At 46.4% G+C, this 13,237-nt stretch overlaps 1 protein-coding gene and 1 pseudogene across 1 annotated transcript in view; both read right to left on the bottom strand.

Annotated features, from left to right (window-relative positions):
* The window catches only part of LOC124801370 (ionotropic receptor 25a), a 236,301-nt gene that overhangs the window by 57,254 nt on the left and 165,810 nt on the right, over positions 1-13,237 (bottom strand). The window contains exon 11 of the mRNA XM_047263067.1: positions 10,530-10,707. Within this exon, the coding sequence (XP_047119023.1) occupies positions 10,530-10,707 (178 nt within the window). The remainder of the gene's footprint in view (positions 1-10,529; positions 10,708-13,237) is intronic.
* On the bottom strand, positions 10,106-10,223 carry LOC124717647 (annotated as a pseudogene).

Here is a 13,237-nt window from a genome sequence, read left to right as displayed (position 1 = left end):
TAGAACTAATTAAACCTAACTAACCTAAGGACAGCACACAACACCCAGCCATCACGAGGCAGAGAAAATCCCTGACCCCTCCGGGAATCGGCGGGCGGAAAACTTCAAAGCCAATTATCTCTGTAAATTTGAGACAAACATAAAGAACAACCTATTTCTCGGCACTTTTTAATCGTGGTCCACACGCATGTTTCACTACGGAACAGGAAGCTGCCTCAGTCTTTTTCGTACTGCGTATTAACAGCGCGTCGATCAGAGTACAACAGTGCAGAGGCTGCGCTTTACACGATTTTTGGAATAAAACTACGTAACCAAAGCGTAATTAAGAAAAACGTAGGATGGCTGTTAATACATTTGAATATCTTAAAGTTTTATTGAACGTAATTTAGTAATAATATATGTAATACATAAGGAGGACCTACTTCCTGTAATGTAACAACATCATGTACGTGTGTACGGCTACTGACGAATCATGGCTTTTGTGTTTGTTTACACCAGGTTTATTCTTATGATGAACGGAGTATACACTCCTGGAAATTGAAATAAGAACAGCGTGAATTCATTGTCCCAGGAAGGGGAAACTTTATTGACACATTCCTGGGGTCAGATACATCACATGATCACACTAACAGAACCACAGGCACATAGACACAGGCAACAGAGCATGCACAATGTCGGCACTAGTACAGTGTATATCCACCTTTCGCAGCAATGCAGGCTGCTATTCTCTCATGGAGACGATCGTAGAGATGCTGGATGTAGTCCTGTGGAACGGCTTGCCATGCCATTTCCACCTGGCGCTTCAGTTGGACCAGCGTTCGTGCTGGACGTGCAGACCGCGTGAGACGACCCTTCATCCAGTCCCAAACATGCTCAATGGGGGACAGATCCGGAGATCTTGCTGGCCAGGGTAGTTGACTTACACCTTCTAGAGCACGTTGGGTGGCACGGGATACATGCGGACGTGCATTGTCCTGTTGGAACAGCAAGTTCCCTTGCCGGTCTAGGAATGGTAGAACGATGGGTTCGATGACGGTTTGGATGTACCGTGCACTATTCAGTGTCCCCTCGACGATCACCAGTGGTGTACGGCCAGTGTAGGAGATCGCTCCCCACACCATGATGCCGGGTGTTGGCCCTGTGTGACTCGGTCGTATGCAGTCCTGATTGTGGCGCTCACCTGCACGGCGCCAAACACGCATACGACCATCATTGGCACCAAGGCAGAAGCGACTCTCATCGCTGAAGACGACACGACTCCATTCGTCCCTCCATTCACGCCTGTCGCGACACCACTGGAGGCGGGCTGCACGATGTTGGGGCGTGAGCGGAAGACGGCCTAACGGGGTGCGGGACCGTAGCCCAGCTTCATGGAGACGGTTGCGAATGGTCCTCGCCGATACCCCAGGAGCAACAGTGTCCCTAATTTGCTGGGAAGTGGCGGTGCGGTCCCCTACGGCACTGCGTAGGATCCTACGGTCTTGGCGTGCATCCGTGCGTCGCTGCGGTCCGGTCCCAGGTCGACGGGCACGTGCACCTTCCGCCGACCACTGGCGACAACATCGATGTACTGTGGAGGCCTCACGCCCCACGTGTTGAGCAATTCGGCGGTACGTCCACCCGGCCTCCCGCATGCCCACTATACGCCCTCGCTCAAAGTCCGTCAACTGCACATACGGTTCACGTCCACGCTGTCGCGGCATGCTACCAGTGTTAAAGACTGCGATGGAGCTTCGTATGCCACGGCAAACTGGCTGACACTGACGGCGGCAGTGCACAAATGCTGCGCACCTAGCGCCATTCGACGGCCAACACCGCGGTTCCTGGTGTGTCCGCTGTGCCGTGCGTGTGATCATTGCTTGTACAGCCCTCTCGCAGTGTCCGGAGCAAGTATGGTGGGTCTGACACACCGGTGTCAATGTGTTCTTTTTTCCATTTCCAGGAGTGTAGTTGTGGAGTCGTGGAGAGAGGGTGTTGGATCATGGAGGAATGAGCAGCTTGGCGCACAGAGACTTCTACTGCAGATGTTCCATGGTGTGTGACCCGAAGATGAAGAATAACTTTTAAGATTATTTTATAAAGAGATTGTACTTCAGAAGAAGGTAAGATATTTTGAGCTTTCTATTTGCAAGAGTGAGTTCAGTAATTATTTTGTGCAAAGATTGAATTGTGTCCAACGATATCTACGTGTTGGTAATCAGAGAGAACAATCAATCATGTGTTCATTTAGATCAGTTAGATAAAAATGTATTAGAAATTCAAGAAAACAAATTTTGGTAATAGACATTATCGAGTACGACAATGCGGAGAGAGAGAATGCTTGTTGTTGGTATTTGTCAGAGTTCTTTTTCGTCTCATTAAAAGAATTTTAAACTAATACCTTTTGTCATTTATAGATTTTTTTCGAAAATCATATCTTCACTGTTTGTTAAAATATGCGTTGTCATGCTGCGCACTTTAGTAGAAATAATAATTAATGATTTAGAAAACAGCATGAAAAAACTGAAATAACGATAAGAATGCAAAATGCCTTGCGGTGATTTATTTCAGCTCATCATTTGCAATGCAGCCAGAGCAAAATCAGGTTATCCGTTGCAACGAAGGAATTTGCTGTAGGGCTAAAATGAGCGTTTTTGAAGGAATATTAGAAACAGTTTTCAATTAGTGAAATTTCATGTACATTCTACACATGCTTCTTTTGTAATAGGGCACATTTAAATTACGCACAGTTAGCCATTGTGAGTATTGTTGTGAATAGATCTTTCGTGCAATCTACCATACAGATAATCAAATACAATTCAGATAATTAAATTCATATTCATATTAAGTAATTTGCATAAATAAGTTTATGTTAAAAAGTAGGGTAACTACGCTGATTCTAGTTATGAGTCTGTAATCGGAATTTAGAAACCAGGCAGTTTTCAGACTGTTAGCGAGAAATTCAGCTACACACAGTTTCAGCATACAACCAACTCTAAACAGATAACTTTCAGCTCTGTATGGTCACACTACTGCCAAGGTTTACGTGACCATTTGGGCTGATCAGGTCTGCCTCGTGGAACAATGTTTGTTCCCCAATGCTGATGCTGTGTTCCTAGACGACAGGACTGTTCACACAGCTTGCATCGTCGAAGACTGGTTTTATGAGCATGAAGGTGAACTGTCACATTAACATCACAGGTAGGGCATCTCAATATTATTGAGACTCTGTGGTCTACGTTCGAAAGAAGAGTATGTGGTCGCCATCCACCTCCATCATCATTACCTGACGTTGCTGTTATTTTGCGAGAAGAATGATATAAGATTCCCTTGAAAACCATATAGGACCAGCATTTATCCATTTCGAGACGCCTGGAAAATGTTTTGTACGCCAGCGGTTTTCCTACACCTTATCAGATATGGTAATGTGTTGCGTTTGTGGCGTTTCCATATTTTGGCCCATCCCCTGTACTTTAGACTACAGCAAACCGGGTATATTTTGAACGATTTTCAGATTTAAATGCGATTATCATGTCTGCTTTTTAACTTCTGCGACATTTTTGTTAGTGAACATAGGACCTTGTATGAAAGGTTTACATACCAATTAGTACAGTGCTGTTGTTTTGTGGTCTTTAGTCCAAAGACTGATTTGATGCAACTCTCCGTGCTACTCCATCCTGTACAAGCCTCTTCATCTCCGAGTAGATACCGCAACCTACATCCTTCTGAATCTGCTTAGTGTATTCATCTCTTGGTCTCCCTCTACGATTTTTACCCCACACGCTTCCCTCTAGTACTCGATTGGTTATCCCCTGATGCCTCAGAAATGTCCTACCAACCGATCCCTTCTTCTAGTCAAGTTGCGCCACAAGTTTCTCACCTCCCCAATTCTATTCAGTACCTCCTCATCAGTTATTGTGATCTACCCATCTAATCTTCAGCATTCTTCTGTAGCACCACATTTCAAAAGCTTCTACTCTCTTCTTGTCTACAATGTTTCTCGTTCATGTTCACTTCCATACATGGCTACACTTCATACTTTCAGATAGGACTTCCTGACACTTAAATCCATATTCTATGCTAACAAAATTCTCCTCATCAGATGAGCTTTTCTTGCCATTGCCAGTCGACGTTTTATATCCTCCCTTACTTCGACCATCATGAGTTATTTTGCTTCACAAACAGCAAAACTCATTTACTACTTTAAATATCTCATTTCCTAATCTAATTCCCTCAGCATCACCTGATTTTATTCGACTAGGGTCCATTATCCTCGTTTTGATTTTTTGATGTTCATCTTATAGTATCCTTTCAAGATACTGTCCACTCCGTTCAACTGCTCTTCCAGGTCCTTTGCTGTCTCTGACAAAATTGCAATGTCACCAGCAAACCTCGAAGTCTTTATTTCTTCTCCCTGGACTTTAATTCCTACTCCAATTTTTTCTTTTGTTGCCTTACTGATTGCTCAACATACAGCCTGAATAACATCGAGGATAGGCTACAACCCTGTCCCAACGCTTCCCAATCACTGTTTTTTTTCGTGTCCCTCGACTCTTATAAGTGCAATCCAGTTTCTGTACAAATTGTAAATAGCCTTTCGCTCTCTGTATTTTACCCCCGCCATCTTTAGAATTTCAGACTACCCAGTCAACAGCTTTCTCTAGGTCTACACTAATGCTATAAACGTAGTTTGCCTTTTATTAACCTATCTTCTACGAGAAGTCGTAGGGTCTGTATCGCCTTGCGTGTGCCTACATTTCTCTGGAATCCAAACTGATCCTCCCTGAGGTCGGCTTCTAAGGGTTTCTCCACTCTTCTGTGAAGGATTCGTGTTAGTATTTAGCAGCCGTGACTTATTAAACTGGTAGTTCGGTAATTTTCACACCTGTCGCACCTGGTTTCTTTAGAATTAGAATTATTATATTATTCCTGAAATCTGAGGGTATTTCGCCTGCCTCACACATCTTGCACACCAGAGTTTTGTCATGGCTGGCTCGCCCACGACTATCAGTAGATCTAATGGAATGTTGTCTACTTCCGGGGCCTTGTTTCGACTTAGGTCTATCAGTGGCTTGTCAAATTCTTCATGCAGTGTCATATCTCCCTTATCTTCTTCCTCTACTCCTCTTCCATTTCCATAATATTGCCCTCAACTGCACCTCCTGTGTATAGACCCTCTATTACTCCTTCCACCTTTCTGTTTTCCGTTCTCTGCTTAGGACTGGTTTTCCACCTGAGCCCCTGATATTCGTACAAGTGGTTCTCTTTCTCTCGAAAGGTCTCTTTAATTTTCCTGTAGGCAGTATCTATCTTACCCCTAGTTTTATATGATTATAGATGCTTCCATTTGTCCTCTAGCCACTCCTGCTTCGCCATTTTGCGCTTTCTGTCAATCTCTTTTTTTAGACGCTTGAATCCCCTTTCGCCTAATTCATTTATTGCATTTCTATATTTTCTCCTTTCATCGATTAAATTCAATATCTCTTGTTTTACCCAAGGATTTCTGCTAGCCGCCGTCTTTTTGCCTACTCGATCCTCTCCTGCCTTCACTATTTCATCTCTCAAAGCTACCCATTCTTCTTCTATTGTATTCCTTTCCCCTGGTCTTGTCAATTGTTCCCTAATACTCCCTCTGAAATCCTCTACAGCCTCTGGTTCTTTCAGTTTATCTAGGTCCCCATCTCCTTAAATTCCTGCCTTTTTGCAGTTTCTTCAGTTTTAATCTGCAGTTCATAACCAATAAATTGTGGTTAGAGTCCACATCTGCCACTGGAAATGTCTTACAATTTAAAATCTGGTTCCTAAATCTCTGTGTAACCATTATATGACCCATCTGAAACCTTCCAGTGTCTCCAGGTCTCTTCGACGTATACAATCTTCTCTCACGATTTTTAAACCAAGTTTTAGCTATGATTAAATTATGCTCTGTGCAAAATTCTACTTCTGCTTCCTCTTACATTCCTTTCCCCCATTCCATATTCCCTACTAATTTTCCTTCTCTTCCTTTACTGGCTATTGAATTTGAGTCCCCCATGACAAGTTTTCGGCTCCCTTAACTATGTGAATAATTTCTTTTATCTCTTCATACGTTTCCCCAATCTTCTCCTCATCTGCAGAGCTAGTTGGCATATAAATCTGTACTGCTGTGGTGGGTGAGGGCTTCGGGTCTATCGTGGCTACAATAATGCGTCCACTATGCTGTTCTTAGTAGCTTATCCGTGCTCCTATTTTTTTTACTCATTATTAAACCTGCTCTTGCATTACCACCATTTTATTTTGCATTTATAACCTTGTGTTCACCTGGCCAGAAGTTCTGTTCTTCTGCCACAGAACTTCACCAATTCCCACTATATCTAACTGTAACCTACCCATTTCCCTTTTTAAATGTTCCAACATACCTGCCCGATTAAGTCATCTGACAAATCACGCTCCGATCCGCAGAACGTCAGTTATGCTTTTCGTGAAGAAGACGTCGTCCTGAGTAGTCCCCATCAGGAGATCCGAATGGGGGACTATTTTACTTCTGGAATATTTTACCCAAGAGGATGCCATCATCGTTTAACCATACAGCAGAGCTGCATGCCGTCGGAAAAAAATTACAGCTGCAGTTTCCCCTTGCTTGCAGACATTCTCGGTACCAACACAGCAAGGCCGTTTTGGTTGATGTTACAAGGCCAGATCAGTCAATCACCAAGACTGTTGCCCCTGCAACTACTGGAAAGGCTGCTGCCCCTCTTCGGGAACCACACGTTTTCTGGCCTCCTAACAGATACCTCTCTATTGTGGTTGCACTTATGCTACCCCATCTGTATCGCTGAGGCACGCAAGCCTCCCCACCAAGGCAAGGTCCATGGTTCATGAGGTGGGCGGGGGGGGGGGGGGGGGGGGGGGGAGGGGGAATCAGTACACTACATTTTCCAAAACGCAGAGAAACTAACGGAAAAAATGTAGGTGGTCAAAATTAGTGTGGATTACGGGATGCAGTGACTGGGTTATACTTCCACCTCAAATATCAGCTACCATTCCATTTGTGGTCAATATTTCAAAAACACAATGAAACTTTGAGCACTCAGGAACAAATACAGTGATCTACAGTATTAATATGTGCTTTATTAAGTCTCATAAAAGAGAAAAAACTTGTACAGTACATAAAACAAACAGTTTGATCCATGACCAAAATTATAAATAATATGAAAGGTACTAAGGTGAAGTACCACACACATAGCTCCAAATGTAGCTTAGCGTAATAACTTCAATTTCTTCCATTTCAGACATAATTATCGTTTCTAAACATCTATTGCAGTTAGAATTAAGGTTATCTTTCTTCATCTATCTAGACAATGTCTGACACTTGTGGCCACACAGTCTTCATTCCGTGTTTCCTGGTATATTTGGCATTATATGTTGTACTTCAATCACTGCCTGAACCACAACAGCTTGCAATTTGAGCAATATATGACCGACATTTGTTTTCTTAGTTGTAGGCGCATTAACAGTAACAAATGAGCCTTCGACTATATAATGATAGTTAATGTACGTAATCCTTAGTTGCACACTGTAATTGGCAACAACACCATTTAATAAGTTGTGTAAACCCTGGGGTAACAATGACTGGTGGTCAAAGTAACACGGAAACAGAGAAATCATGGACGTGACCTCAGAAATCGTAATTTAGTAGCTGATATACACATCTCTGAAAAAAACTAATCAATTTTCTGTTTTGAGAATTAATCGAGTAATGCCATGATACAATTGAAACACCGATCGCTTTGCAGTTAAATGATATCGGTGGATTCAGTACAATCTGATTTTAACACGCTTTTTCGCATACAATTATAAGTCGCAACAGGTTCGCCAACTGTTGCGCAAGAAATCAGCACTATACGGCGCCTCAAAGAGTACATGACGGTACTTTACCAACAGAAAATATATACTAAATACCCAACTGAGAGCCAGCAGAGCGCTGTAAAACTCTTGGCGATGAGTCGTCAAAATAACCACGGCGACCAAAGTACAAGGTAAGTCTTTACAACTTTGGAATGATACAGAAATTTGTTAAGATAACTTACAGATCGGTAGATGTACCATTTAGTAGCAAGCAATCTCAAGTTTGATTCACGTAGTGCGTCAGTACCCCATTCCGCCAACCAGGAGTGCTAGCGTGGTGCACAGTTAAAATGGCTACTTTCACTGGTGTGGAGAGTGCTCGCTGTGTGTTTTGGTTTCTTGAAAGGAACTTTTTTCTCTGGGGTTTCATTAAAGACTGTGTGTATATTCCTCCCCTACCAAACAATTTAGCTTACCTGAAAAATCGAATCTGCACTGCTTTTGCACAAGTCACGCACGGCTTTCTGCATCGAGTGTGGGAAGAAATTGATCACCAGTGAGATGTTTGTCGCATCACAGTTGGTGCTCATATCGAGCCATAATGACACTTGGCACTTTTATAGGAAACTTGAAGTTGTCTGCCACAAAATTATGGATTTACCGATTCAGTAAATTATCTCAATAAATTTCTAGATCATTCCAAAATCGGAAAGTCCTTTTTGACTCTCCCTGTATACCTGCTTTACGGTACTTAGATGTTAATACTAAAATTAAACTCCTCCCGCACAGGCCATTAAGGCCCAAAGGTACCGACTGGTCGCCGTGTCATCCTCAGTCCACCGGCGTCACTGGATGCGGATATGGAGGGGCATGTGGTCAGCACACCGCTCTCCCGGCCATATGTCAGTTTCCGAGACCGGAGCCGCTATTTCTCAATCAAGCAGCTCTTCAGTTTGCCTCACGATGGCTGAGTGCACTCCGCTTGCCAATAGCGCTCGGCAGACCGGATGGTCACCCATCCAAGTGCTAGCCCAGTCCGACAGCGCTTAACTTCGGTAATCTGACAGGAACCGGTGTTACCACTGCGTCAAGGCCGTTGGCATTTAGATACTAATACATCTGTGGCAATATTACTTCTTACCTTTAACAGTATAAACCGATGGTGAAAGTTACCCGTTCACCAGCTTCTACACTCAAAACCAATAAAGTTTATTTGTGACCCAAATCCAATACTAAAATTAAACTCTTCCCGCACAGGCCATGAAGGTCCAAAGGTAACGACTGGCCGCCGTTTCATCCTCAGCCCACAGGCGTCACTGGATGCGGATATGGAGGGGCATGTGATCAGCACACCGCTCTCCCGACCATACGTCAGTTTCCGAGACCGGAGCCGCTATTTCTCAATCAAGTAGCTTCTCAGTTTGCCTCACAAAGGCTGAGTGCACCCTGCTTGCCAACAGCTCTCGGCAGACTTGAAGTTGCCTGCCACAAAATTATACATTTACCGGTTCTGTAAATTATCTCAATAAATTTTTATATCATTCCAAAATTGGAAAGTCCTTCTTGACTCACCCTGTATATCTGCTTTACGATACTTAGATATTAATACTAAAACTAAACTCCTCCCGCACTGGCCATTAAGACCCAAAGGCACCAACTGGCCGCCGTGTCATCATCAGCCCACAGGCGTCACTGAATGCGGGTTGGGGGGGGGGGGGCATGAGATCAGCACACCGCTCTCCTGACCATATGTCAGTTTCCGAGACCGGAGTCGCCATTTCTCAATCACGTAGCTCCTCAGTTTGCCTCACAAAGGCTGAGTGCACTCCGCTTGCCAATAGCGCTCGGCAGACCGGATGGTCACCCATCCAAGTGCTAGCCCAGCCCGACAGCGCTTAACTTCGGCGATCTGACAGGAACCGGTGTTACCACTGCGTCAAGGCCGTTGGCACTTAGATACTAATACAACTGTGGCAATATTACTTCTTACCTTTAACAGTATAAACCGATGGTGAAAGTTACCTGTTCACCAGCTTCTACACTCAAAACCAATAAAGTTTATTTGTGATCCAAATCCAATACTAAAATTAAACTCTTCCCGCACAGGCCATGAAGGCGCAAAGGTACCGACTGGTCGCCGTGTCATCCTCAGCCCACAGGCGTCACCGGATGCGGATATGGAGGGGCATGTGATCAGCACACCGCTCTCCAGACCATATGTCAGTTTCCGAGACCGGAGCCACTATTTCTCAATCAAGTAGCTCCTCAGTTGCCTCACAAGGGCTGAGTCCACCCCTCTTGCCAACAGCGCTCGGCAGACCGGATGGTCTCCCATCCAAGTGCTTGCCCAGCCTGATAGCGCTTAACTTCGGTGATCTGACGGGAACCGGTGTTATCACTGTGGCAAGGCCGTTGGCATTTAGATACTAATACTAGTGTGGCAATATTATTTCTTACCTTTAACAGTACAAACCGATGGTGAAAGTTACCCCGTTCACCAGATTCGACACTCAAAAACCAATAACGTTTATTTGTGACACAAATCCAACCTCTACTTATTCAAGTTGTAGCAAATGGCGGAGCGATGTCTCCATTTTATTCGAAACACTACATGCGACCGCTGTTTCATGGCAAGTCGAGCAACACGAAGTGGTCCATCCTACCTGCCATACTAACCTCAGTTCCCCCACTTCCGGGGCGGCCGCTGGTGGGGAGGTACGCACCTGCAGGGGTATGGGTACATCTCCTTATTGTTCTGGGCGCTGTAGGGCGAGTACTTGTCCAGCAGCCAGATCATGATGCCGGTGACGGTGAGCGCGCCCACGATGCTCAGCCACACCTCCAGCCGCAGCACCGTCATGAACTTGAACAGCGACGTCTCCCGCACCGGCTTCCGTATCACTGCGCACGCCGCCCAACGAGTGTTAACGAGCCATGCATCAACAACCAAGTAAGCACCATTTCCACTTTTATGAGGGCCTTCTTTTAAGGTTTTGCAAAGATAACTGAAGGAAACACACTGACGGGAAAAAATCGCAACACCAAAAAATAATTAATCAAGATGAGCCGTGCACAGCTTGTGTTCATGCCATTTATTGTTTGTCACCTTCTATTACGGTACTGCTGCCTCGTTTTCTTATTCCATTTACTGGTGTCACTAACTTCCTGCCTTACTTGCCCGTGAGCGGCAGCAGCAGCGCGTATCGATAAGTGCACTGTCGTACCATCTCTGGAGCGACCGATAGTATTTCCGGGTCGTCCGTCGTGTGTCTGGGAGTCAGTTCACGCACTCCGCTGCTCGACTCGCTGCGACTCACCTCGTTACCGTCGCTCGCGCACGCCAACGCCACTAGCCAACGCCATGCCGAGAAGTAGGAATGGAGGAAGAGGCAAGGTTGATGCTGCTGTGGAGCTCCTGCTAAACGCAGTCGGGAGCAACGGTTGCGGCAACAAGAAGAGGAAGCGGAAGCCTGTGGCACGATTACAGTGCTATAAGTGCCAAAAGCTGGGACACATAGCAAGGGAATGCGACGGCGCGGTTGCGTGTGTTAAGTGCGGGAAACCGCACGAGACGCGCAACTGCACCAAACCAAGGGGTACTGCAGCGGTGTGCGTAAATAGCGGTGGCTCGCACGCCGCGAACGCGCGCAGCTGCAGCTATCTGAAGACGTGGAAGCAGCGGAAGTTGGCCACCACACACGAAGAGGTGGCCCAACAAGAAGAAAAGGTGGTCAGCCCGCCCTCCTACCTTAGTAGGGGAAGCGGGCTGCGCCACGAAGACGACGTGGACGCCTTCCGCCGATCACTGCGGGAAGCCAGCGAGGACGCAATCACCGCGCTCAAATCCGCCGTGGCGGAGGAGAGTGCGGCCCTGAGAGCGGAACTAGAAGAGACGCGTCAGGAGGTGACTCAACTATAAGGGTCGCCTTGTACCTCGCGTCCCGCACGATGCCGGACGTGGCACCGACCCCCACCAGTACGGGGGTAGACGCGGCAACACAAACGACTGCCTCCCTGACCGACGCGGCAACGCAGGTTGCTAGGGAGGTGGTCATGCAGTCGGGGAAAACCGCCGACAACAAGGAGACGGCCTCCACGGAAGCAGTCGTCACTCCTGTCTCCCCCCCCCCCCCCCCCCCCCCAACAAGAACTGTGTGAGGGAGGTGCTCACCGAGATCGCAGATTCCCTGCGCGTCGGTAGCTACCCCCATCATGATCATCCTCACCCTTTCACGGTAGACAACATCCCTCCCCTACCTCATAAACCTTATCCATTCCACTGGGGGTGCGAACCCTTGAACCAGAAGCTGCACGGGAGGGAACTCGTCAGGCGTGCAGATCTGGAGCTCATAAACAAGCACCAGATCTTCAAGGACGAGGACTGGAAGTACATGACTGAGCAAGCAGTCAAGTACATCCAGCAACAGACGCCACCACTGGACTTCTCCCACCTGAAGAAAATAGAATTCGGGCAGCCAGGAAGCAGCAAGAAAAAGAAGAATAAGAAGCCGCCGGAAGCAGCCGGTAGATAATTCTTCAGCTACAGAAACCAGAGGCCAAACCAAACCGAGAAGAAAAACATTCCCAACAGATAGGATTCAGGAGGAACAGCTTATCCAAGCTTAAACTCCTATACCTCGGGCCAAGGCAGGCCCGTTAATATAGTGAGTGGGTGAGTGAGGGGAGTCAGTTGGAGACGGACCAGCAGTGCAGTCGGGACGCAGCAGCAGTGAAGTCGGGGTACGGAGCGCCTCTGAGGCGCTGACAGCCAGGGCTCTCCGATCGCTGGCGACACACATGAACTGTCCGACGGAGGGAGATTGGAGCGGGACGACCGTTGGTTGGTCGTTCGGTTGGTTGTCTCATCGGCCGACGTATATTTGCTACTTTCAGCGTTTCCGGGTCTGGCGTGGAGGAGCGAGGAAGTCTCCGTGGCGCGTGTCTGGCCGGGGCTTGGCGGCGTCCACGCGCGGATGGAGAGTGAGGGGCCGTTCCCATTGCTACGAGGTCCGTGGCACACCGATCCCGGACACGAAAGATAAGTTATCCTATCGCTTGGTTCGTTGAGTGTCTGTCGGTTGGGTTGTCGTCGGATCGTGAATGGTTGGCCCGACTGCCTGTTTCACCTAAGTGAGCGTTAGTGTTCGAATTACAGGCCGACCCTCGAACATCTGAGCGCCCTTGGGTGTTCTGCCCTTTTTTAAAAAAAATTCTTCTTGTTGTTTGTACTTGTATGGCTTCTAGCAGTTTTTTTTAAAAAAATTAGCGTTGTTTTGCTCTTAAGGCCTTCAGCCTAGTTTAAAGAACTGATTCTTTGGTATTTAAAAAAAAATGTTTTGGAGTTTTGGGTGATAGGCCTTCAGCCTAACTAAAGAAATGATTTAAGATAAGGCTGCCCTTTTAAATTTCTGATCATGCTTGGGTTTTAAGT

This window comes from Schistocerca piceifrons, chromosome 1 (genome assembly GCF_021461385.2).
Source record: "Schistocerca piceifrons isolate TAMUIC-IGC-003096 chromosome 1, iqSchPice1.1, whole genome shotgun sequence".
NCBI lineage: Eukaryota > Metazoa > Arthropoda > Insecta > Orthoptera > Acrididae > Schistocerca > Schistocerca piceifrons.
This window is presented reverse-complemented; position numbering and strand designations above follow the sequence as displayed.